The sequence below is a fragment of the Leucoraja erinacea genome, chromosome 3 (genome assembly GCF_028641065.1).
Source record: "Leucoraja erinacea ecotype New England chromosome 3, Leri_hhj_1, whole genome shotgun sequence".
In the NCBI taxonomy this organism is placed as follows: Eukaryota; Metazoa; Chordata; class Chondrichthyes; order Rajiformes; family Rajidae; genus Leucoraja; species Leucoraja erinaceus.
The window spans coordinates 22372367-22400162 of NC_073379.1; the positions used below are offsets into that span (position 1 = coordinate 22372367).

The window sequence follows — 27796 nt, forward strand, 5'->3', positions numbered from 1 at the left end:
ATCTTCTATTTTAATTTTAGATGTATATAAGTTTTGGTAAAATTGGGCAAATCTATTATTAATATCTTTAGGTAATATTAGTAATTCGCCTTTCTCTGATTTAATTTTGGTTATAGTATTTTCCCTTTCTTGTTTTTTCAATTGGCGAGCTAAAAGTTTATGTGGCTTGTCACCAAACTCAAAATGTTCCTGTTTTGTAATTTGGAATAGTCTTATTACTCTTGCCGATAAAATTCGATTAAGTTTAAATTTCAGTAATACTATCTTATTGTGTTTATCTATCGTGGAATCTTTGGCATTATCCAACTCTAACTGTCTGATTTCTTGTTCTAACAACAATTGTTCTGTCTTATTCTTTTTATTTTGAAAACTTTGGTATGAAATTATAATTCCTCTCATAAATGCCTTAAAAGTTTCCCATAATAAAGAAGGCGAAGTACCTGGTATATCATTTGTATCGAAAAAAAGTTTCATTTGTTGTTTTAAATATTGATATCCTTGCACGTCATTTAAAATATGTGTATTAAACCTCCAAAAAAAATTTTTTTACCCGGCATTCCCTCAAATTTTACTGAGAATGTCAACGGAGAGTGATCTGAGATGCTACTAATGTGGTATGTTGGGTTGTTTGTATAAGGCATTAATTTCATTTCCACTAAAAAATAATCAATTCTTGAATAAGTTTTATGCAACTGGAGAGTAAAACGAGTATTCCCTTCCAACTGGATTAGCAGATCTCCATACATCTATTATATTAGTATTTTTTATATATGTATTTAGAAGTTCGCTAGTTTTAGATTTTAAATTACTCTTCTTTTGTTTTGATGACTTATCTAGATATGAATCTAAAACACAGTTAAAGTCCCCCCCTATTATCACATTTTGGTAATTAAACTCTGATATTATATCAATAATTTTATCAAAAAATTGGGGGTTATCAAAATTCGGAGCATAAATATTTATCAAAGTTAGTGGGGTTGCATAAATTTCACCCGAGACTATAGTATACCTTCCCTCTTTATCTGATATAGTATTCTTTAATTTAAAAGGAATACCTTTCCTAATAAGAATAGCTGTACCCCTAGATTTAGAAGTAAATGAGGAGTAGTATGTTTGGCCTATCCAATTCGCCTTTAATCTTATTTGTGTTTGTTGTTTCATGTGGGTCTCCTGCAAAAACATTATGTCGCTTTTCAACGATTTTAGTTGGGCAAAAATTTTACCCCTCTTAATTGGTTCGTTGGCACCCCTTATATTCCAACTACAAAATGTAATTCCTCCATTCTTTATTTGTCTATCGTCTTGCATTGTAATCAGGGTAATATTCCTGAATCATATGGTGCAACCAAATACCTCAGAATTTTAGGACTTGGGTGGTCATCCCGGTTCATTAGATTTATATTGCATCTCCTTCTTGTAAAGTGCCTTAGAAAAAGAAAAAAAGAATGTGATATACAATTACTTTCAAAAAAATTAAACAGATAAAAATTGTGCTTTAAAAAAAAAGGTGCTATTAAGGTATCTAAGGGAAGATACCTTAAGGACGAATAGCCATCAATGATGGCAAAAAATGTATCGACCTCCGTGATGTTGTTATACATTGAGCTCCTCCCCCTTGGTGAATCCTCATAAAAAGTTACATACCGTTTCATATTTTGTCTTTTCTTATATGAGTTTATCAAACCAGTGCGTGACAGCCGAGAGAAAAAATAAAAAAAATTTTAAAAAAAGTTACCAGGAAGAGACATAAAGAGTAAAAAAAAACCCAAAACAAATATAGAACACAACATATACACGATTTTGTATAAGTATATATGTCCTTCCAATTATCCAATCTTAGTCTAATCTAAACTTTCCAATATATATCCCCCCAGGATTCTTACATAATATCCCATTCTATAACTACCATACATCATACAGGCCGGTACCAAAGGGTTAACTACCGTACAGGCAGGTGCCAAGGGGTTAAACTTTGAGCTTTTCATCCAAGGTTGAATATAACCAAGCTCTCTGAATAACACATTCCAACGAGATAAGCTTTTTAATTGTCTGGTTAGCTCGGCCATTTTAATCAGTTCAAAGCTCTGTAAAAAGTTCAATCTTCTTCTTTGTCGGCAGCTTGCCCCGATGTTTTCTTAACGATGTCCTCTGCATACCTTAAAGCTTTTCCGGGCACTGCAAATGAGCGTTCAACGCCATTATAAGATATCTTCATTTTTCCGGGAAAGTAAATTCCATATCTTACTCCTGGGACATCCCTCAAAATGTGTCTTGCCGGTGTAAACAATCTCATTTTCTGGACTACCTCAGGAGAGTAATCGCGAAATATTCGCAAATTATCCCCACGGTATGTTAGCTTCTTGCCATGAATTATCTTTTTCAATATAAATTCCACTGAAGAGATGTCACGGAATTTCACGATTATCTGTCTTGAATACTTTTTTCCTTTTGCAACATACCCAACTCGGTTAGCGACGTCTATTCTTGGTTCTTCTGACAGTTCAAAGACATCTTTGAGCAAATCAGTAACGAAAGTACATGCTTGAGATTCATGCCCTTCACGTCCTTCCTGTACCCCAAGAATTCTCAAGTTATATCTCCGAGTTCTTGATTCCAGGTCCAGACATTTATCAGTCATTCTTCCAAGTTTTTCCTCTTCAGTTTTCTGTGATTGTTTCAAACTCTATATTTCCGAGACAATCTCTTTTATCTCCTTCTCCATTTCTTCCATTATCTCGTCCAGCTTTCCGAAATCATCCTTTACACCTTTAAATTTCTTGTTGTAATCATTTTCAATTCTGACACACTCTGATTTTAATCTCTTATCAAATTCCTTATTCTGCTTTTTCAGTTCTTTTAACTCACTGCAAGTATTATCAATTTTTTGAGAAAGTTTCTCCATGCTAGTTTCCATGTGAGACTCCATACTTTGCATCTTCTCCAGTGTAATGTTAATTGTAGCATTCATATCTAAAAGCAATTGCTTCACTTCTTTCTCCTTCTTGTCTCCTTTTGTTGCCATTTCAAACAGAGACCCTTGTCTGTATGAATCTTCTTCTTCTGAACCTTCTTCTGTCGTTTGCAGAGTATCCAATACTTTCTCGAGCTGAAGGCTGATAGTGTTTTTCTTTGGCGCCCTTGAACGATTATCTCTGCTCATTTAAACTCATTTAAACACTCGATTTCACCATTAATCTCCCCGGTTTTCACGTCTTCTTCTGATGATATCACCCTTATACAACACCAGGCAACTTCGGTGAGTTTTTTTAAAATCGGTGCTGACTTAAAACGGCTTTTACAATTTTTTTACGGGGGAGAAGCTCAATGCCGCGCCTTAATTCTCCATGACGCCACCGGAAGTCTAGATCTGGGAGACTTGTAAGCAAGAAAATAAATAAAGAAGAAGAGGACGGTGTATCGTTTTGGCGGGAAATAGGAGACGAGCTGGCAGATATGGCGTAACCCACACCAACTGCTACGTTCACAATACAACCACCGGAGCCATTCGATTTTACCAAGCCTCAAGAATGGGAGAGTTGGATCAGGAGATTCGACCGCTTTCGGCTTGCAAGCAATTTAAACGCGACGTTGGCAGAAAACCAGGTGAACACGTTAGTGTATTGCATGGGCGATGAAGCAGAAGATGTGCTAAAGGGGCTAACGCTAACTGCAGATGAGAGGAGGGTGTACACGGATGTCAAGGCAGGCTTTGATGCATTTTTTGTACCTAAAAAGAATGTAATCTACGAAAGAGCCAAGTTCAATCAGCGTGTGCAACTGCCAGGAGAAACGGTGGATTCCTTCATCACTGCTCTATACGGATTAGCTGAACACTGCAACTATGGACAGTTACAGAATGAGCTGATCCGCGACAGGTTAGTGGTGGGGCTGAGAAACGTCTCATTGTCAGAAAAGCTACAGCTAGACAGAGACCTAACCCTTGAAACTGCTATAACAAAGACAAGGCAGTCTGAAGAAGTTAGACGACAGCGGTCTGACTTAAGAGGAGAAAATAGCGGTGCTAGCAAGTGCTCAAATGTTGATGCTGTGCATGCTAAAAGCTACAGAAAACCCAAATTTCCCTCAAAGCCTCAGCCACAAGCACAAACACCAGGCAAAATTAAATTTAATACACAGCCACAGCCAGGTTCAAAGGCCTGCTATAGATGTGGAAAAATGCCCTCGCATGGAAAATGGGAATGCCCTGCTAAAGATGCTGTGTGTCACAACTGTGGCAAAAAGGGACATTATGGCACAGTGTGCAGAAACAGTGCAAAATCTCTCAATGCTGTCACTACAGAGGAAGAAGAGAGCTTTTTCCTGGGAGCTGTGGATGCTGGAAAAGACCCGTGGACGGTGCAGCTACAAGTGAGACAAAAAAAAGTGTGCTTTAAAATAGACATGGTGCTGATGTGACCGCCATGCCAGCAGAGGTGTACCATGACATTACAGGGGGGCATGATGTGAAGCGCCTGGCAGTGTCGACACGCCCATTGTTTGGGCCAGGGGGCAATGCACTCTCTGTCCTGGGCGTAGCCAGAGAAACACTGCGCAGAGGCAACAAGACAGCCATAGAGAACATTTATGTAGTCAAAGACCTGCACACTGCACTGTTGGGAAGACCTGCCATAGAAAGGCTTCAGCTTGTGTGCAGGGTTGACGGCATCACCTTGGGATCAGAGGACACCAACATCTATGTAGACTCTGTCATCAGCAACATTCCTGTCAGTGGAGATTATCTGAGTAGCCTACGTGAGCACCTACAGGCAGACAGCACATGCTCTGCACTGATGGAGTACTGCACAGACGGCTGGCCCGACAAAAGCCAACTGCAGGGAGTGCTGAGACATTACTGGGCTGATAGAGCAGTGCTGACTGTGCACGATGGGCTGCTGCTGCGGGGCACGAGGCTCGTCATCCCATCAGCCTTACAAGGTGATGTGCTGCAGAGACTACATGAGGGACACCTGGGGGTGACAAAGTGCAGGGGCCGGGCCAAACAGACGGTATGGTGGCCAGGACTCAGCAGCCAGCTGAATGACATGGTGCTGAAATGTAGAACCTGCATCCAAGAGCGAAGGAACGTCAAAGAGCCGCTGATGCCAACGGAGATGCCAGACAGGCCTTGGCAAACCTTGGGAGCTGACCTATTCACGCTGAAAAACAAGACTTATCTACTAGTAGTAGATTATTTCTCAAGATATGTGGAAGTTGCGCTGCTATCACCCACAAGGTCCACAGATGTGGTGGTGCACCTGAAATCCATATTTGCTCGTCATGGAATTTGTGAATTTCTTAAAAGTGACAATGGGCCCCAGTTCTCAGGTAGCCACTTTAAATCCTTTGCAGCAGAGTATGGCTTTATGCACATCACGAGCAGCCCCAGGTTTCCTCAGAGCAATGGGGAGGCGGAACGCGCTGTACAAACCGTGAAAAACCTGCTAACAAAGGCGTCAGACCCATATCTTGCATTGCTGGCCTACAGAGCAACCCCTCTACGGAACGGCTATAGCCCGGCCGAGCTGTTGATGGGGCGCCGCCTACGCACTACAGTTCCTGCCCTTCCAACCCTGCTGAATCCAGTTTTGCCTGACTACAACGCGCTGGGGGCCAAAGAAAGGGAGAAGAGGTGGAACGACGCAAGATCCTTTGACAAGAGGCACGGAGCGAGAAATCTGGAGCCACTAATACCTGGGGAGGATGTGTGGATCACCGATGCACGAGTCCAGGGCAAAGTGCTATCTACACACAATACCCCTCGCTCTTATATCGTCCAGGTGCCTCAGGGCACACTGAGGAGGAACCGGCAGCACTTGGTGCCGCTGCAGACCAACAGTGAGGTAGTCGACGCGGATGAGCCACCGGTGGGAGAAGAGCCAGCTCCACCAGAGCCAGCTCCACCAGACCCAGCTCCACCAGTGACAGCATCACCCAGCGGAGAGGGCCCCACCACAGAGACTGTGCGGACTAGGTGTGGGAGAGAGGTTAGAAAGCCGAAGAGACTTGATTTGTGATTTATTGATCTGTTTTCTACAATAAAGAAAAAGAGAGAGTGAAATGTGATGTGAAATTGTTCTGTAAACCTGTTACATTTACCTGAAACCTGAAAGAATAGTTCACAGTATGGTAACGTGTAAGTTATTTTATTTATATTTTGCATGCTTAGATCAGGGACAGGTCTTCCAGCAAAAGGGCAGAATAAACCCCTTAAGACCTGCAGAGACAAAGGTAGTCCACCCTTTGTTCTCAAAGAAAGGGAGATGTGGTATTATGCAATAATAGTGTAAGGCTGAGCAGAGGGGCACTAGGACCCTGTGTGCCAGAAGCCAGGCTCCAGTAACCGGATGTGACTGGAACCCAGGGTGTGGGCAGTTAGAGAGTTGCCTGGGCTTACAGAGAGGCTGCTGTTGCTATTGCTGCTGTTATACAGAGAGGCTAAATAAAGGTATACTCTGTTTACGTCGTCGTACGAGCCTTATTACAAGCATAACCCGACAGTTATTAAGGGTTATGAAACAAAAACAGGCAAATATAATTGGAGTATCAATCAACTCCAATCTAAATAAATAATAGCATGCCCTGAAGAGTGAATGACCTGTTCCACACACTCTTACTTTCATTTGTTCCCTTTTTTGCTTTTGACAAGGTGGTATGCTGTTACTGATTGTGCTCTTCCATCGAATGAAATGGTACATTTACTCCTATTGTGAAGATCCAGCCTTTATTTGACAGGTTTAAGAACTGTTACATTTTTGGGGGCTTTTTTAATGGGTGATTCCATCTTCATTGTCTATCTTCTATATTACTAACAGTCTGTTCTTGACCGGTTTTGGCCATCTGTGCTGCGTTTCTGAGAGAACGCCGCCACCTACGGACGTCATTTTTGGCCACCTCGCTCAGAGCCCCCCTCCACCGCATGTGTGCCGAGGAATTTTCCCGTCGATTAAAAATGACAGAGATATTAATGTTTTTACAAAATTCCCTATTCTCTCTGCTGCCCCCGCTGGCGGCAGGGGGGAGGGACTATAAAACCAGGAAGTGTTGTGCCTCAATCAGTGTCTGCAGAGGAAGGCAGAGGGTCATGTTTCTCTGAGCTGTGAATAACACTGAACACATGTCTACTCAAATGTAAGTGCCCTTAGTGGTTCTAAAATGCTTGCAGAATGTGTCTATTGGTTCTAAACTTGCAAAAAAAAAATGTCTATTGGTTCTAAAGCTTGCAAAAAAAATGTCTATTGGTTCTAAAGCTTGCAAAAAAAATGTCTATTGGTTCTAAAGCTTGCAAAAAATGTCTATTGGTTCTAAAGCTTGCAAAAAGTGTCTCTATTGGTTCTAAAGCTTGCAAAAAATGTCTATTGGTTCTAAAGCTTGCAAAAAAAATGTCTATTGGTTCTAAAGCTTGCAAAAAAAATGTCTATTGGTTCCAAAGCTTGCAAAAAATGTCTATTGGTTCTAAAGCTTGCAAAAAATGTCTCTATTGGTTCTAAAGCTTGCAAAAAGTGTCTCTATTGGTTCTAAAGCTTGCAAAAAATGTCTATTGGTTCTAAAGCTTGCAAAAAAAAAAATGCCTATTGGTTCTAAAGCTTGCAAAAAATGTCTATTGGTTCTAAAGCTTGCAAAAAATGTCTCTATTGGTTCTAAAGCTTGCAAATAAATGTCTCTATTGGTTCTAAAGCTTGCAAAAAAATGTCTCTATTGGTTCTAAAGCTTGCAAAAAAAATGTCTATTGGTTCGAAAGCTTGCAAAAAATTGGTTCTAAAGCTTGCAAAAATATGTCTATTGGTTCTAAAGCTTGCAAAAAGTGTCTCTATTGGTTCTAAAGCTTGCAAAGAATGTCTATTGGTTCTAAAATGGTTCATACCAGCGCTCCAGAAAGCGCCTCCCCCCCTCCCCCCCCCACCCCATCCCTGGTTGGCTTGGCTTGGGTGTGTCTTGAAATTGAAAGGTACTACTTACTGCAAATGGTAGCATGAAGTTGAAAGGCACTATTACTGCAAATGGTGGCATGGGAGCTTTGGCTTGAAGTTGAAAGGCACTATTACTGCAAATGGTGGCTTGGGAGCTTTGACTTGAAGTTGAAAGGCACTACTTACTGCAAATGGTGGCTTGGTTGCTTTGGCTTGAAGTTGAAAAGCACTATTACTGCAAATGGTGGCTTGGGTGTGGCTTGAAGTTGAAAGACACCACTTACTGCAAATGGTGGCATGAAGTTGAAAGGCACTACTTACTGCAAATGGTGGATTGGTTGCTTTGGCTTGAAGTTGAAAGGCACTATTACTGCAAATGGTGGCTTGGGAGCTTTGACTTGAAGTTGAAAGGCACTACTTACTGCAAATTGTGGCTTGAAGTTGAAAGGCACTACTTCCTGCAAATGGGGGGTGTGGGTGCATTGGCTTGAAGTTGAAAGGCACTATTACTGCAAATGGTGGCTTGGTTGCTTTGGCTTGAAGTTGAAAGGCACTACTTACTGCAAATGGTGGCTTGGGTGTGGCTTGAAGTTGAAAGACACCACTTACTGCAAATGGTGGCATGAAGTTGAAATGCACTACTTACTGCAAATGGTGGATTGGTTGTTTTGGCTTGAAGTTGAAAGGCACTACTTCCTGCAAATGGGGGCGTGGGTGTGGCTTGAAGTTGAAAGGCATTACTTACTGCAAATGGTGGGGCGTGGGTGCGTTGGCTTGAAGTTGAAAGGCATTACTTACTGCAAATGGTGGCATGAAGTTGAAAGGCACTATTACAGCAAATGGTGGCTTGGTTGCTTTGGCTTGAAGTTGAAAGGCACTATTACTGCAAATGGTGACTTGGTTGCTTCGGCTTGAAGTTAAAAGGCACTAACTGCAAATGGTGGCTTGGGTGTGGCTTGAAGTTGAAAGACACCACTTACTGAAAATGATGGCTTGGGTGTGGCTTGAATTTTACATTCATACCAAGCCAATCAACCTACAAACCTGTGCATCTTTGGAGTGTGGGAGGAAGCTGAAGATCACTGAGAAAATCCATGTTGGTCACAGAGAGAACATACAAACTCCGTACAGACAGAACCCATAGTCAGGATCGAACATGGGTCTCAGGTACCACTACACCACCATGCCGCCCTACAGTTAGATTTTACTGAATTGTATGCAAAAAAATAATAATTCAGTGTCGTAGCACATGTGACAATGAAGTGCGATTGAACCATTGAACCAGTTTCCCAGACATTCATACCCAGTTTACATCGCTGCTTGGTGAGTTGTACACTCAACATTAGGAAAATATTTTCCGAACAATTTGTCATTCTCGGTTTCTCTGGTTAAACTTAACAATTCACCTGGACAAATGTTCACCAAGACGGCAGTGTTTGAAAGTGAAGGGGAACGTTGGCTGTGAAACATCAGTGAACTTAGTCCCTCTGAGCCCTCCGAGAGTATCCGAGAGTTCCACGATCGGCTCGGCAAAAGGGGACATGGAGACCTCGGGGCATGGCAGTGGAGGGGCGTCTGCTGGAACGGTTCAATGGGTCGTTTCTTTATTGTCACGTGTACAGTGGAACACATTTCTTGTATACGCATCAGCAAGACTATCCCCTATGCTGGAAGCGATGGACACCACGTTTGCAGGGGTCACGGGTACTGGTGTTGGCGGAGGCAGCTGCGGCTGCGGGAGGCGGGTGCGCGAGTGGATCAAGCACAGCCTGCGGTAGCTGCACGAATCGGAAGTGGAAGGAGCTGACGGCATCGTGCTGGGCCAGGCAGAGCTTTACTTCATCGATCCAGTGCCGCCGGGACACCGGGCCTTAAAATGAGACAATAAGAAACTACATATCTCCTTGGGCCAAGATTGGACTTTTCAGACTTGGAAGTTGCAAGATGGTGCCGGAACTTGGTAACTCATGGCCAGCCTGCAACACATGCCTTCAAGGTCGGCAGAGGAGCGGCAGGTAAAGGAGTGAGTGCTATGATTGGCTGAGGAATTTAATTGGCAAATCGGTAAATTATAAAATTAGTCAATTTATCAGCCAATATTAGCAAGGTTTGCTCTATGGGAGCGGCCTTGTCAAGGGAAGTGCCTTGTGAGAAAAGTGCGAGTCTTTGGCTCGAGGTTCTTCGGCAAGGAGGCCGAGGTGAGGAGACAACGCCAAAAGTTGGAGAGGCACAGTGAAGAAATGACAGGTAAGCTGATTCAGTGTGATGCTTGCAGCATATGGGAGGTCAGGGACACTGTTAGTTCCTCTGGCTGCTACAACTGTGGAAAGTGTGTCCAGATTCAGCTCCTGAAGGACCGTGTTGGGGCACTGTAGAGTCAACTGGATGACCTCGGGATAATCCAGGAAAACGAGAGTTTCCTGAACAGGACCTACAGCGAGATCGTTACACCGAAGGTACCAGAAGAGAGAAGGTGGGTGATGATGAGGAAGGGAAGGAAGCTTGGAGTACAGGAGACCCCGGAGGATGTACCTCTTGAAAACATGTTTGGAAGCTTGGAAGCTGTCGAGACAGTAAGACACTGCCATTCTGAGCGGAGGACAGGTCTGCGAGTCAAACCGTGGTGCTGAAGCAAAGCCGAAGAGACAGACATCAGGCAGAGCCGTGATAGTCGGGGACTCCATCGTGAGAGGTACAGACTGGGGTTTCTGAGGCAACAGCCGGGATTCAAGGATATTGTGTTGCCTTCCTGGTGCCAGGACCCAGGACGTCACGGACCGATTGCAGAGCATCATCAAGGGTGAGGGTGAGCAGCCGGAAGTGGTAGTGCATGTCGGCATAAAAGACTTCGGGAGGGAAAGACATTCTGCAGCGTGCCCTCAGAGAGCTCGGAAGAAGGCTGAAAAGCAGGACACCCAGGGTGGTTATCTCCGGTTTGCTTCTAGTTCCTCGTGCTGGTGAGGACAGGAACAGAGAGATAGCGGATATGAATGGCTGAGTAGCTGGTGCAGGGAGCAGGGATTTAGATTCTTAGACCACTGGGATCTGTTTTGGGGTAATGGTGAATTGTACAAAAGGGACGGGTTGCACCTTAACAGGCGGGGGACCAGTATTCTGGTAGGCAGGTTTGCCACTGCTACACGGGTGGGATTAAACTAAATAGTGGGGGGAGGAGACAAATTGGAAATACAAGGATGGAGTTAAAGGGAAAGAGTGTATAGGAAAAGTTAAGAAAGACACCAGAATTAAGGGGGCAGAAAGCTCACGAAGGGATAGGAGAGTAGGGCCAAGTGAAATAGGAATCAATGTGAAAGGTGAGGTGATTAATGGATTTAAAGTATTATATTACAAATATTATAATATTATAAAGTATTACATCCTGGGATGTCAGGACTTTCATATGAAGAAAGACTGGATAGACTCGTCTTGTACTCGCTAGAATTTAGAAGATTGAGGGGGGATCATATAGAAACTTACAAAATTCTTAAGGGGTTGGACGGGCTAGATGCAGGAAGATTGTTCCCGATGTTAGGGAAGTCCAGGACAAGGGGGTCACAGTTTAAGGATAAAGGGGAAATCCTTTAGGACCGAGATGAGAAAAACATTTTTCACACAGAGAGTGGTGAATCTCTGGAACTCTCTGCCACAGAAGGTAGTTGAGGCCAGTTCATTGGCTATATTTAAGAGGGAGTTAGATGTGGCCCTTGTGGCTAAAGGGATCAGGGGGTATGGAGAGAGGCAGGTACAGGATACTGAGTTGGATGATCAGCCATGATCATATTGAATGGCGGTGCAGGCTCGAAGGGCTGAATGGCCTACTCTGCACCTATTTTCTATGTTTCTATATATGAATGCACAAAGTATAAGGAATAAAGCGGATTAGCTTGAGGCTCAGTTAGAAATTGGCAAGTATGATGTTCTGAGAATTACAGAGAAATGGCTGCGAGGACCAGGGCTGGGAACTGAATATTCAGGGCTATACGTCCTATCGAAAAGACAGACAGGTGGGCAGAGGGGGTGAGGTAAGGAATCAAATTCAGTCCCTTGCGAGGGGTGACATAAAATCAGGAGATGTAGAGTCAGTATGGATAGAGCTGAGGAATTGTACGGGCAAAAAGACCCTAATGGGAGTTATCTACAGGCCCCCAAACAGTAACCTGGAGAATGCGTGCAAGTTGAATCAACAGTTAAAATTGGCATGTCGCAAAGGTAATGCTACAGTAGTTATGGGAGATTTCAACATGCAGGTAGACTGGGAAAATCAGGTTGGTACCGAACCCCAAGAAAGTGAGTTTGTGGAGTGCTCCAAGATGGATTCTTAGAGCAGCTTGTGGTGGAGCCTAACACGGAGAAGGCAATTCTGGATTTAGTGTTGTTTAATGAACCAGATTTGATAAGGGAACTCGAGGTAAATGAGTCATTAGGAGGTAGTGACCATAATATGATAAGTTTTAATGGTAAGATTAAACGAGAACTTACCAGTTTGAAGTTTGATCTTTATTTTATGAGGAGTTACATTGAGGGAATACGTGAAGACCCCGCCAGCACGCATGCGCGAAATTCTTCAAAGCAGCGGTGTGAAATCACAGTAATAGTAAGTGAAATAAACATAGTAAGATATGATGAACTAGGATACCAGTTGACCTTTATAATAGAGGGTGGGCGTGGAGGGCACGTATTCCCTCAATGTAACTCCTCATGAAATAAAGATCAAACTTCAAACTGGTAAGTTCTCGTTTAATCTTACTATTTTACTTCGGAGTCACGTGAGTGACTACGTGAAGATCTTATAGATCTGTGATTTTAATTGCCATGGAACAAATCCATGCTTCGCTCACTGCCGAAGTCATCCAAGGGAGGAAGTATGTTATCGTATTCAGACATGAATCAAAATTTGAAACAATAACGATTTATTTTAACAAAGAAAATAATGCTCCCTCGGGCTAAATTATATTACAGAACTTAACATAGTTTCTGCAAACACTGCAGGTTTGGCAATCGGCTTATTACAAAAGATTTGGAAGGTCTTCTCCCTGGACCATCCTGCTGTTGCCAGGATATAGTCCATTGGCACCTCCATGATTCTAGCGGCCGATGTTGCGGCTGCCCTGGTGGAATGAGATTTTAAAATGTCAGTATCCACCTCAGCAGCTCCCAGAACCTGTCTCAGCCATCTAGAGATGGTCTGTGCTGACACTCGGCCATGAGGCTGTTTAAAGCTAACCCATAGCGCCAATTCGCTTCCTCTTAAGGTTTATGTAATCTTAAGGTATAGCTGTAGGTGTGTCATAACACACAGACGGGGATCAGATGGGTATGCCCGGAATTCCAAATTTAATCCCGATGTTCCTGGTCTACTTTGTTTTACCAACTCCAAGATCCGGAAGGTTATCTTGTCTGTTGATACTTTCATATCGTCCAATCTTAATTTGTGTAGGGACTGGACCCTTTGAGCTGAGACCAATGCCATCAGCATTACTGTTTTTAGTGTGAGCTGTTCCAGGGACAGGGACATTGCTGGTGACCATCCCCTTGGCAATGTCAGTACAACAATGACATCCCATATCTGGGAGTATCTCGGTCTGGGAGGGTTGGTGTTGTAAATCCCCCTCATAAGTTTGGCAACTAGAGGGTGGGATCCCATGGACTGCTATCCCAGTGCCTGCCACAAGTATGCTGACAGAGCACTCCTAGCACTATTAATAGCGCTGTAACTCAGTCCTTCATCAAAGTGAAGGCTGGATAGGAACTCCAGGACGTTGGTGACTGTAGCTGTATTGTATGCTACACCAGTCCTTGAGCAGTATGATTCCCATTTCCGAATGCTGGAGAGGTATTGCTTCTTAGTTGACTCTCGATAGGCCGCCGTGATCGTGTTCATGGTCCTGTCCGTCAGTCCCAGATCCAGCAAAGGTCTTTTCAGATTCTGCAAGCCAACAGATTTATCCTGTCATGGCACGGATGACTCTCGCCCGTAACAGGATGGACCAAAAGATCTGGTCTTTTAGTGATGGTCATATACAGTTCAGAGACCACGTCGAGGACCACAGGGAACCATGGCTGTGTAGGCCAATCGGGTACTACCAAAATACCTGAAGCTGAGTCCATTTGTATTTTACGTAGGATCCGACTGATGAGGCAGAAGGGGGGGAAAGGCATAGAAAAACAATTTTGCCCAATTCAGCGAAAAGGCATCCATCGCTGCTGCCCCAGGGTCTGGTTCCCAGGCGACATATGTTGGCAACTGGTGATCCAGTCTAGATGCAAAGAGATCGATATCAGGTGTACCATACCGCGTAGTAATATCAGCAAATACTTAGTGGTTTAATATCCATTCAGTGTTGTCATTAAATTTTCATGACTGGACATAGTGTTAGTTGCTCCCCAGCCATGAGCGCTGGCATCCGTTTGTAATGTGAATGATGGGTTACTGATAATGATGGGGCTGGAACTATGCCAAATATTTTCCTTCCACCATTGTAACTCCAAAATTGCTTTGGCTGGTAATTGCATAGGTCAATCAAAATGACCTGCATGTTGTTTTAGCTCTTGCACCTTTGCCCTTTGTAGATTTTGGTAATGCAAAGGTCCAAACTGAGTAGCTGGAAATGCTGCTACTAGTTTCCCAATTACTCTTGCCACCTGTCGAATAGATGGTTGATTAGTTACAATCAATTTGTTGCAGGCTTCCACCAAGTCTGCTGCTTTGTTCTTTGGCAATGTTACAGACATGTGGATAGAGTTAATTGTGAATCCCAGATAGTCCATAGTTGTGGATGCTTTCAACTTAGATTTATCTGGATGGATGATAAACCCCAGTGTTTCAAACAAATGCTTGGTAGCTAAAATCGCTGATTTAGCTAATTCCAGGGTTTTCCCCACAATCAAAATATCATCAAGATATGCCATGACAATATGTTTTTGTTTCCTTAGTATTGCCAAGGCTGGTTTCAATATCTTGGTAAATAGTCCAGGGGCTGATGTTAAACCATTAGACAACGTTGTATACTGCCATAATTGCCCCATCCAGTTAAAAAAAGGTATCGATGATGATCCTTGTGTATGGGAACTGAATAGTATGCATCTTTTAGATCGATGCATGCCATGAAGTATCCTTCGGAAACAAATTGTTTGGCAGTAACAAATGTTTCCATTTTGAAATGAATATACTCAACAAAAGTATTCAGTCTAGTTAAGCCAATGATGATGCGACATCCACCATCTTTCTTGGTAAAGATGTTTGATACAAATTCCAGAGAGTCATGCGCCGTCCTCTCTATAACTCCTTTAGCATGTAACCTCACCAGTTCTGCACGTCCTTCCAACTTCTCCTGTTGTGAGAGTACAAACTCCCTGTTAGGTACATGTTGAACTGGTGGCATACCTTTTTGGATGAAATCAATTTTGTATCCCTGAATACTTTGTACTATATATTTATTAGTTGTAATAGTCCGCCATGCTTCCCAAAACAAGTGTAACCGTCCCCCTGTTAATACAGGACCTACACCTTTTATGTTCTGGAAGGATCCAGACCCACCCACCTCCATGGTTACCGGTGGTACGTTCATCTCTTCGGCTTCTGCCTCTTCAGCGGTCGAGGTGCCGGAGTGTGGGGTTGGCGCATTTTCCATGAGGGCCGCTCTGGGCCTTGGCCTAAAAAAAACCTTTGTGGTTGCTGTGTGGCCCTCATGCTTTCACCAGGTGTTGATGCCTGCTGGTGGATGCATAGGGGTGCTGCCATCTGGGGTGTGTGGTTTTGCTCGTTCCTGCGGCTGCCCTCATAAGCCCAATGGCTTTAGACTCTTCATCGAGTTCTTTCATTTGTTTAGACAAGTGTTCTCCAAACACCAGTATCTGCGGTTGTGCTGTAGCTGATTTGCACAACCCTGCGAATTTGGGGTTGAGGGCAAGTTTGTTAGCGTTCTTTCTCAAGCAGTTTATTCCGTACTGGGTATTACATAGTAATGCCAGTGTGTCCTGCTGATTGTCCGTCATTTCAGCACCATCAACGGAACGAGCGTAAGACGTTATGCCCAAAGTCAGAAGTTTTAAGATCTTCTGAAGTTTCACTTCCTGAGCCTTTATGCCCATCCCGATATACCCCCAGATTTGACTGTTGACGGCGGGTACATTTAACGAGATACAGTTCTCGGGAGGTATGTATTTTTCCATTGTGTCGTTGACTACCTGTTCCTGCAGAGGGTGGAAGGACAGGTAGTCTATGCTGGCCGCCAGTTTGGTTTGCAATGGTTGTCCCGAATACGGTGGTACTGCAAACTTGGTGACCACTCCCAGCAGCTCTTCCTGGTTCTGCACCCCCAGCACATTGCCGGTACCTTCAGCCATGATCCCCTCTTCCAGACCAGCCCAGCCCTGGCCCCCAACGCTCCCCTCTGTCGAGGGAGATGCGATGGACAGCGCCGGATACGGTACTGTTGTGAGAGTGCGAGGACTCCCATGGTGAACTTGCTCCATCTCCTGGAGCAAGTCACGCTGGAGCATCTGGTCCATCAACCGGTCCACATAGACAGTCACCTCTGCTGCTCTCGGGCAGCGCGTCTTCCTGGCCGGACTCGTCCGAGTCTATTGGCCGGACCGACTTTTGCTTCGCCTTGCCTCCAACCCGCTGCACGGTTTTGGGTTGAGCAGCTCGCAGCGTTGGATTCGGCTGAGCAAGATTTAAGTCGGTGACTGTGGACCGCAGGGAATGCGGTCCAGGTGCCGTCGGTCGCCCCCAACTGCCGGAACCTTCCCGGTCCACCGCAGTCACACGGGATGCGACCCTCTTCATTTTCTTTCCCTTGTCCATAGATGCTGCAACGCAAAACACAGCAAGGGCAAGAAACAAACGACCTCAGAATAAGATTAACTTACCTGCAGGTCCCGTTTTAAACGTTGCCGCGGGAGAGCTCTTCCCCTGCCCGTCGCTGTTGCAATGCGTGAGACACTATGTCGTGCATGCGTGCTGGCGGGGTATTCATGTAGTCACTCACGTGACTCCGAAGTAAAATCTACAACTTGAGAAGGGGAAATCGGAAGTGTCAATATTACAGTTGAGCAAAGGGGACTATGGAGCCATGAGGGAGGAGCTGGCCAAAGTTGACTGGAAAAAGACCCTAACAGGGATGACAGTGGAACAACAATGGTAGGTATTTCTGGGAATAATGCAGAAGGTGCAGGGGCAGTTCATTCCAAAGAGGAAGATAGATTCTAAGGGAGTAAGAGGTGACCGTGGCTGACAAGGGAAGTCAAGGACAATATAAAAATAAAAGAGAAGAGGTATAACATAGCAAAGATGAGCGGGAAGCCAGAGGATTGGGAAATTATTAAAGAGCAACAGAAGATAACTAAAAAGACAATACGTAGCAATGTTACAAAATTTTGAGATTTTAAAAATCAAGTCTGCAATTTATCCCATCAGATAAAGCATAACAATAAGTTTAATTTGACACCAAATTCACTTTCATATCTCAAGTATTAAAAAAGTTATGGCCATTTTCATACTCGGAAATTAGCATCTTGTTCCCTATTGATTTTCAATGGACATTACAAAAAAGCTGTGATCTTGGATAGTCAATAGCCCATTTCTTAAGGAAAGATTAACATTTTTAAATAGCCCAAGTGTCCAAAGATTATTCACAAATAATTCACAATATAACATGATTTTTATATCTAATTTACATTAATTTATAGGCCAAATGGAAGGAATTTAGTGTTCAATTGCTGTAAATAAATGCCAATTTAAATCGGCTTTCTAGTGGGTTCATGTGGAACGCGCTGGTTTAGAACGTTGATATCGCGCTGGATTAGTGCCCTCAAATGCCGAGAAAAATACTGCGGGATATAAAAAGCCCAAAATGAACTACTCGCTATAGATAACTTGATATATAGGGTTATATATATGCCCCATTTAATGTAAAAATAAGGTACATACCTTTAATTGTTTGCTTTATAAAACCCTGGGGCTGCGAGAGGTTGCGGAATGAGACAGTAATTTTAAACTATTATAACTATATTATCGAGGCCTATAAAACTAATAATACCTTTTGCGACCGGGTCTTGCAGCGATTTTTCGTTAATGATTTACTAGGCTGAACATCTGCGATTAGTACAGCCTAGTAAAAATCGCGTTTTAAACCCGCCCCCTCCAAACAGCGCCAAAATCGCGGACCTGGCTGAGGGCAGATTCCCAATGGCGATTCAGGTAGGTTTTGTAACATACCTACAATACGGGGAGAAAAGATGAGGTACGAAGGTAAGCTAGCCAAGAATATAAAGGAGGATAGTAAAAGCTTCTTTAGGTATGTGAAGAGGAAAAAAAATAGTTAAGACCAAAGTTGGACCCTTGCAGACAGAAACAGGTGAATTTATTATGGGGAACAAGGAAATGGCAGACGAGTTGAACAGATACTTTGGGTCTGTCTTCACTAAGGAAGACACAAACAATCTCCCAGATGAACTAGTGGCCAGAGGACCGAGGGTGATGGAGGAACTGAAGGAAATTCACATTAGGCAGGAAATGGTGTGACTGATGGTACTGAAGGCTGATAAATCCCCAGGGCCTGATGGTCTGCATCCCAGGGTACACCAGGAAGTGGTTCTAGAAATGTATTGGTGATCATTTTCCAATGTTCTATAGATTCAGGATTGGAGGGTAGCTAATGTTATCCCACTTTTTAAGAAAGGGGGGAGAGAGAAAACAGGGAATTATAGACCAGTTAGCCTGACATTGGTGATGGGGAAGAAGCTGGATTCAATTATAAAAGATGAAATAGCAGCACATTTGGATAGCAGTAACAGGATCAGTCCGAGTCAGCATGGATTTACGAAGGGGAAATCATGCTTGACTAATCTTCTGGAATTTTTTGAGGATGTAACTGGAAAATGGGCATGGGAGAGCCAGTGGATGTAGTGTACCTGGACTTTCAGAAAGCTTTTGATAAGGTCCCACATAGGAGATTAGTGGACAAAATTAGAACACATGTATTGTGGGTAGGGTACTGACATGGGTAGAAAATTGGTTGGCAGATAAGAAACAAAGAGTAGGGATTAATGTGTCCCTTTCAGAATGGCAGGCAGTGACTAATAGGGTTCCGCAAGGCTCGGTACTGGAACACAGCTATTAACAAAATACATTAATGATTAAAATGAAGGGTTTAAAAGTAACATTAGCAAGTTTACAGATGACACAAAGCTGGGTGACAGTGTGAACTGTGAGGATGATGCTATGAGGATGCAGGGTGACTTGGATAGGTTGGGTGAGTGGGCAGATGCAAGGCAGGTGCAGTTTAATGTGGATAAATGTGAGGTTTTCCACTTTGGTGGCAAGAACAGGAAGGGGGATTATTATCTGAATGGTGTCAAGTTAGGAAAAGGTGAAGTACAACAAGATCTGGGTGTCCTTGTTCATCAGTCACTGAAAGCAAGCATGCAGGTACAGCAGGCAGTGAAGACATTTAATGGCATGTTGGCCTTCATAACAAGATAAGTTGAGTATAGGAGCAAAGAGGTCCTTCTGCAGTCGTACAGGGCCCTAGTGAGACCACACCTGGAGTATTGTGAGCCGTTTTGGTCTCCAAATTTGAGGAAGGACATTCTTACTATTGAGGGAGTGCAGCGTAGGTTCACGAGGTTAATTCCCGGGTCATATGTTGAAAGAATGGAGTGACTGGGCTTGTATACACTGGAATTTAGAAGGATGAGAGGAGATATTAATGAAATATATAAGATTATTAAGAGATTGGACACGCTAGAGGCAGGAAACATTTTGCCAATGTTGGGGTAGTCCATAAACTAATAACAATATGAAATGAGGGAATTGAAAATTAAATCTGTACTTTTTTTGATGGGGATGGTTAATTCTGAGAATGTTGAAGACATGATTAATATGTCTACTGATGACACTAAAGTGAGTTGTATCATTGTCAATGAGGATGGTTATCATATATTACAACAGGATCTTGATCTGTTGGGCAAGTGGATTGAGTTTATGTCTAATGGAGTTTAATGAAATAAGTGCAAAGTCAAACCAGGGCCCAGCACAGGTATCTAGGAATGCAAATGCATAGTTCCTTGAAAGTGGTGTCACAGGTAGATAGGGTGGCTCAGGAAGGCTTTCAGTACGTTAGCTATCATCAGCCAGAGTTTGGATGTATTGTACAAGATGTTCACAAGGATGTTCATTTGGAGTATTTTGGACAACTTGTTACAGGATAGATGTCATTAATCTAGAAATAGTAGACATGACTTATGAAGATGTTGCCAGGACTCGAGGGCCTGAGCTATAGGGAGAAGTTGGGCACGATTGGACTTTATTCTGTGGAGTGAGTGCAGGAGGCCAAGTGGTGATCTTATAGAAGTGTATAAATATATGAGGTAAATAAATAGGGTGATTGCACTCTGTAATTGTTCCCCCCCCCCCCCCCCCCCCCCCCAGAGTGGAGGAATCAAAAACAAGAGGTTTAAGGTGAGAGGGGAAAGATTTAAAAGAAACCTGAGGGGCAACATTTTCACTCAGAGGGTGGTAGGTATATAGAATGAGCTACCAGAGGAGGTATTTGTATCAGATACGATAACTGCATTTTACATCGGAACAGGAAAGGTTTAGAGGGTTATGGGCCAAACACAGGAAAATGTACTAGGTTAAATGGGGCATCTTGATCAGCATGCTCGAGTTGGGCCATTTCTATGCTGCTAGCCTCTCTGACTCCAAAACTGAGAAATACCACCCCCCAGACATTAGTTTTCTTTTTCGTTCCAAATTGTACCACAGAGCCATTAACATTCTTCAATATATTTTTGTTAGCTCCTCATAAGCACGCTATTTTCAACAGTGTAGTTCTGCACTGGAGTGCCAGTCTTAATTATGTGCTCACAGCTGGGTCTTCATCTGACTCATGCATTGCTGCATCAGGAAGTATCAGAAAGACTTGTGCTTACATGGTCTTGACACAAGCAACTGACCAAAAACAAACCACATCACGTGCAGACCCCAAAAAGTGATGCTTAGGCAATCTACTACATCAGGACAAAACACAAATTGCTGGGTGAACTCAGCGGGTCAGGTAACATCTTAGGAGGCGATAGACAGTCAACATTCGGCTCCAGACCCTTCTTCAGACTCTAAAAATATAAAGACCTGCATAAAAACCGGTTTACACTCAATCTGGGTTAATTCAATATAGGGTTTAAATATTACAATTTCCTCTTGCCACAAAATAAATATTTAGAACTAAAATCAACTACCTAACAGGCCAATGGAGGCACAAGAAACTGCAGTCGCTGGAATCTGAAGAGGGGTCCCGACACAATGTGACCTGCCCATTCCCTCCACAGATGACACCTAACTGGCTGAGTTCCTCCAGCACTTTGTGTTCTGCTCAAGATTCCAGCATCTGCAGTTCCTTATGTCTCTACTAAATCAGAACACTGGATACTCTGGGGTAGTGTAACTTGTTCAAGATTTAAATTTAATAGGATGTTTATGCTGTTTATACAGTATGTTGCTGCAAATACCAGATTGGGGTGTCCGTGAGGACCTAGACAACTCACAGCATTTGCTTTCTCCTGACTTTTGCATTCTCCTCGTATGCTCAGATCGAATGGCTTTCATTATCTGTTGAGCGTGTGTAGATAATTGTTTGTGGTAAAGTTCCAGTCCAGCATACCAACTATGAGACTCTCTTTGCTCCATCTCAATTCTTGAATGCTAACCAAACAGAAAAAGAAAGTGTAAATCCTTTCTGTATTCGGATTCATATAATTCCTTTATATGTGAGTCTACATTATAGAGTAGAATACATTAATGTTCTGCAAATGCACCTTCCATTTCTTATCATGCATCTCCATGGCATGATTTCTTCATTAATATTAAGTCATTAATTTTTGACCATGTTTTTATTAGCAAATCAAACATAATCTGTTCATGATAATTTATTTACAATCTTGTTGTTTTAATAGTTAGTAATAAACAATGTGAATTAAATGAAAGGGTGAATTTTTGGCCTTGCTGAGCAAGCCGAGTTGAGGATTTTATAAAATTGTCAATTAAAGTACTCTGTGTTCAGCAGAATGTTTTATACTCTTAGAAAAATTCAAGTACTGCATTAATTTTATTTACAATAGTTTCACTATTGAAAATCACATTCAAACTTTACAACTTGATTTAATTCAAACAATCATTCCAAGATATTTGTGATTGTTATTTTAAAATCTCTATTACATTCATGCTATATAGAGTACTTCCCGAACTATCGTCTCTAAAGATTGGAAAATATGTCTAAACATGTTAACATATTTAACTATTCCATCCTAGAAAAGATTTGAACATTACGTGTAGTTCGCGTTTCCCCATTACAGGAAGGATGTGCAGGCTTTGAAAATGGTGCAGAAGTTTACCTGAATGATGCCTGGATTAAGGGGTATTAGTTACATGGAACGTTTGGACAGATTTGGATTGTCTTCTCCCGAACACTGTGTATTTATTAACAGACAGACACCAACAAATATGTAATTTTTGTTTGGGATTATGTATAGGCAGATAAGAGTCGATCTTGGCCTCATGGTCGGCTCAGACATTGTAGGTCAAAGGGCCTGTTCTTCTGCTGTACTGACTTAAGTTCTATGTTATATGTTCTAGTAAAAATTATCTTCCTCGACCACAGAACCAACCAATCTCCGTCTGCTAATACTCTCCCCCGCTGGTCCTTACATTCAACAACGTTTCCTTTGACTCTTCCCAATTCCTCCTAATCCAAGGCGTAGCTACGGGCATGCGCATGGGCCCCAGCTATGCCTGCCTCTTTGTAGGGTACGTCAAACATTCCTTGTTTGAGGCGTACCGTAGCCCTATCCCCAAACTCTACCTCCGCTACATTAACGACTGCATTGGTGCTACCTCCTGTACCTATGCACAACTCACTGACTTCATCCATTTCACCACTAATTTCCATCCGGCACTCAAATTCACATGGACCATTTCCGACATCTCCCTACCGTTTCCAGATCTCACAATCTCCATCGCAGACAACAGACTACTGACAGACATCTACTGCAAACCCACTATCTCCCATAGCTATCTAGATTGCACTTCTTCACACCCTGCTTCTTGTAAGGACTCTATCCCCTACTCCCAATTCCGTCTATGCCGCATCTGCACCCAGGGGGTATGAGGACTATAGTTTGGGTGGGGAGGATCAAGATTTGATATTGTCTGCACGGCTGAAGAGGGAAGAGAATTACCGGAGTGCAAGTGGTCCTTTCCCAGGGAGTCGATGGACGGGGAGGATGGTTTGTGCAATGGACTGGGCTGTCTTCATAACTCTGCAATTTTTTGCTGTCTTGAGCAAAGTTGTTGGCATACCAGACTGTGATGGGTCCATCTAGGTGTATCTACAGTTCTTCAATGTGGTTGGCTGACAAATTATTGGTGATATATACACTTGGGAAATTGGAGTTCTCATCCATTTCCATCTAAGCACCCTGCTTCCTGAAGTAGATGACCAGTTACTTCATTTTGCTGACATTTGGAAAGAGGTTGTTGTCTTGTCACTATGTTCCCAAGTACTCCATTGCCTTCCTGTACTCCCATCTCACCATTGCTCACAATTTGGCCCACTACAGTGGTATCATCTGCAAAATTGTTAATGGAGTGGGCACAGAATTTTGCTGAATTGTCATGAGCGTATAGGGGCTGAGAAGCATCCTTGAGGGGCACTGATGTTGAGAATGATCACGGAGGATGTTTAATCACCTATCGTCATATTATGTCAGGAAGTCCAGGATCCAGTTGCAGGGGCGGATGGTGCTGTGTCTTAGGTTGGACAGTGTTCGAAGTTGAGCTATAGCCATTAATGGGAGTCTGACATAGGTATACTTATAATCCAGATGTTCCAGGGATGAGCGTCGGGCAAGGGAGTTGCCGTCTGCTATGGAATTGTTGCCATGTGGGCAAATTGCCATGGATCAAGACAAATACTGAATATCCTTCTGTTGCACGACTTCCAAGTTTAATTGTTTTACTATTTTATACATGCCAGCAGGATACATAATTAACCTGTACCTAACAAAATAATCTTTAGTGCATTTATATGACCAAAGGGTTTCAATCACAATAGAACTGTCATACAACCTAGAAGTGTGACTAAATTTAAACATTATCATCTGCTGGCCTTTTAACTAATTCTCCAGCTTGGAATGGAAGGTATTAGAAATAACCTGGCAAAAAGGTTTAATCGTGAGGAAGCCAGTCTCGCTACCTTTCTTTCCAGATTATAACGTTTTACAATATAGAGAGGCTCATTTATCCCTTTTGAAGGAATTACACAATTAGTCTGAGACCTTCTGCCTTGTACCCAAAGGCCTACAATTTGCCCCCTTCAAATAAGGTATTACAGAATCATCTTTAAGCATCCTTTTGACAATGTGATCTGGACCACAAGTTGTAGCATTAAATATTCATTGATAATAACAAGGAACTGCAGATACTGCTTTATATCAATGATAGTCACAAAGTGCCTGAGTAACTCAACGTGTCAGGCAGCATCTTTGGAGAAAATGGATAGGTGATGTTTCAGGTTGGGACCCTTCTTCAGGCGTCATTGGACTCAACTTCCTTTCCCAATTTGCTTAGATCTGCAGATTGTTTATTTGTCATTTGTATATGATCTGGACATCCCTGACAAGGCCAGGGTTTATTGCCATCCCTAATTGCCTGCAACAAAATGGTTGCAGACTACTTTGCTGCACCATGGCAGTCCTGGTGAAGGTTCCCCCACTGTGCCCACAGTGCTGTTGAGCAGGGAATTCCAGCATTTACACCATGTGTGAGGAAAACCTGACATCAAGTCAGACAACACAGGCAAGGACGACTATCGAGTTCCAACAATGGAGGCATTAACAAGATTCTAAGACAGCGTAGTTAGTCAGACTCTTTTCCGTTGCAGATATCAAAATCGAGGGGACATAGATTTAGGATGAAGAGGTTTAGAGGGGATCTGAGGAATATAAACACCCGTAGGATGGTTAGAATCTGTAATTAGAAACATAGAAAATAGGTGCAGGAGTAGGCCATTCGACCCTTCGAGCCTGCACCACCATTCAATATAACCATATAACAATTACAGCACGGAAACAGGCCATCACGGCCCTACAAGTCCGTGCCGAACAACTTTTTTCCCTTAGTCCCACCTGCCTGCACTCATACCATAATCCTCCATTCCCTTCTCATCCATATGCCTATCCAATTTATTTTTAAATGATACCAATGAACCTGCCGACACCACTTCCACTGGAAGCTCATTCCACACCGCTACCACTCTCCGAATAAAGAATGAGTAAATGATCATGGCTGATCATCCAACTCAGTATCAAAAGCAGGTGAAGAGGTTTAGTATCACGGGAACCTAGTTGCTAGATGAGCATTTATAATGCCAAAGTATACTACACAAAAAGAGGTAATTTACAGTAATTCAGCAACCTACCAGCATTGTATGCACTATGCAATAGGAGCATACACCTGCAGGAAGCTCACACATATCCAGGAGAAAGATCTGAAAAATCTAGTTCTAAGGTCAGTATCGTTCAGGTCCCATGTGCTGTAAGGCAAATGCTGGTTAATGTGATTAGTGTAGATGGGTAATTGGTGGCTGGCATATGCCGAGGGCCTATTTGTGGGCAGTATGACAGCATGGTGGTACAACAGCTGGTGCTACTGCCTTACATCCCTTGCGACCTGGACGATACGAACCTCGGGATTGTGCAGACTTTGCAGGTTCTCTCCCTGGCTATGTGGATTTCCTGCAGGTGTATGAAGGAACTGCAAATGCTGGGTTAAACCAAAGATAGACACAAAAAGCTGGAGTAAGTCAGCGGGACAGGCAGCATCTCTGGAGAGAACGAATGAGTGATGTTTCGGGTTGAGACCCTTCTTCAGACCCTCCTGCTGGTATATGTTCCTGTTGCTTCCTACGTGACATTCTGATAAGTAATGTAATTACTATAATTAACCATTTTGTATAGGATAATAGTAACCAGAATCAAAGGGGACTTAATGGGCATGTGAATAGGGATAAGTTGCAGCAGCACTGAGAAATAAGGGGAATATAATTTTTCAGTCGTCTCATCTTAACCTTGTGGTGTGGCACTGGAATTAAATAGATACAACAACACAATATTTCCAATTTTGGATCATTAATATAGCCTTAGAACATTGAACAGTACAACACAGGAGCAGATCCTTCTACTCACAAAACCTGTGCATGAATCTAATCAAAACCAATCCCACCTGCCTGCACAATATCAATCTGCATCTATTCCTCCCTGTTCATTACTGTCTAAATGCATCTTAAACATCACTATTTTGTGCACTTCCACTTCTGACAACGGGTTTCAGTCACATAGAAAATATGTGCAGGAGTAGGCCATTCGGCCCTTCGAGCCTGCACCGCTATTCAATATGATCATGGCTGATCATCCAACTCGGTATCCTGTACCTGCTTTCTCTCCATACCCCCTGATCCCTTTAGCCACATCTAACTCCCTCTTAAATATAGCCAATGAGCTACTGCTACAATCACCTGCTAAAGAACATGCCTCGTACATCTCCTTTAAACTTTCCCTCTCTCACCTTAACCTATGCCCTCTAGCAATTGACATTTCAATCCTGAGACAAAATCTGGCCATCTAACTTATCTGTGCCCCTCGTAATTTTGTATACTTCTATCAGGCACCCACACAGCCTCCAATACTCCAGAGAAAACAATCCAGGTTTGCCCAATCTCTCCTTATAGCAAATATACCCCAATTCAGGAAACACCCTAGTGGGAAAAAGAGAAAAAGTGCTTGAGTAACTCAGCAAGTCAAGTAGCATCTCTGGAGAACATGGATAAGAAACCCTTTTGACGTATCAATTTTCTCCAGGATGTCTGACCCGCTGAGTTACTTTAGCACTTTGTCTTTTTTTGTAAACCAGCATCTGCAGCTGTTTGCATCCTGGTGAACTACTACACTCACTCCATAGTCTGCCTGTAAGGCAGCAAGCAGAGCAGAATATCATTCGAAATTTGGCCTAACCAATGATATAAAGGTGCATTATGACTTGCCAACTTTATACTCAATGCCCCCAACTAAAGACAAAGATGTTTTTAACCACCCTATTTACTTGGGTTGACACTTTCAGGGAGCTAATTCCAAGATCCCGTAATATTGTTGTTAAGGGTTCTACCATTTATTGTACACTTTCTTCTTACATTTGACCTTCGAAAATACACCACCTCATACTTGTACAGATTAAACTCCATCTACCGTTTCTCCATCCAGATTTGCAGCTGATCTCTCGGATACTGTATCATCTGACAATCTGCTTCACAAAGATAGAGACATGGTCTGAAGGATCTCGACCCATTCCTTTTTGTTAAAATAAGTTTAGTTTTTTAGTTTAGAGATACAGCGGGGAAACAGGTCATTCGGCCCACTGAGTCCATGCCAACCAGTAATCCCTGCACATTAACACTACCCTACACACACAATTTACATTTACACCAATCCAATTAACCTACAAACCTGTACGTCTTTGGAGTATTTTCTCCATAGTTTTCCGCAGTTCATAGAAACATAGAAATTAGGTGCAGGAGTAGGCCATTCGGCCCTTCGAGCCTGCACCGCCATTCAATATGATCATGGCTGATCTTCCAACTCAGTATCCCGTACCTGCCTTCCTATAAAACCTTCTTCATAATCTGCAGATAACATTAAAATTGGTGCATTGTCAAGTAACTCATCAGACTACCTACATTTTCAACAAATTGTTAGATACAGCAGAGGTTCCTGTACTTATCATTTCAGAACTCCTCTCGTCTGACATCCCTAAACCACCAACACCTGCCCACCAC

General features: G+C 42.9%; 1 protein-coding gene across 1 annotated transcript in view; it reads right to left on the minus strand.

Annotated features, from left to right (window-relative positions):
• The window catches only part of LOC129695371 (DNA polymerase nu-like), a 71298-nt gene extending 49607 nt beyond the window's left edge, over positions 1–21691 (minus strand). The window contains exon 1 of the mRNA XM_055632260.1: positions 21459–21691. Within this exon, the coding sequence (XP_055488235.1) occupies positions 21459–21600 (142 nt within the window). The 5' untranslated portion in view covers positions 21601–21691. The remainder of the gene's footprint in view (positions 1–21458) is intronic.
• Positions 21692–27796: the final 6105 nt, after the last annotated feature.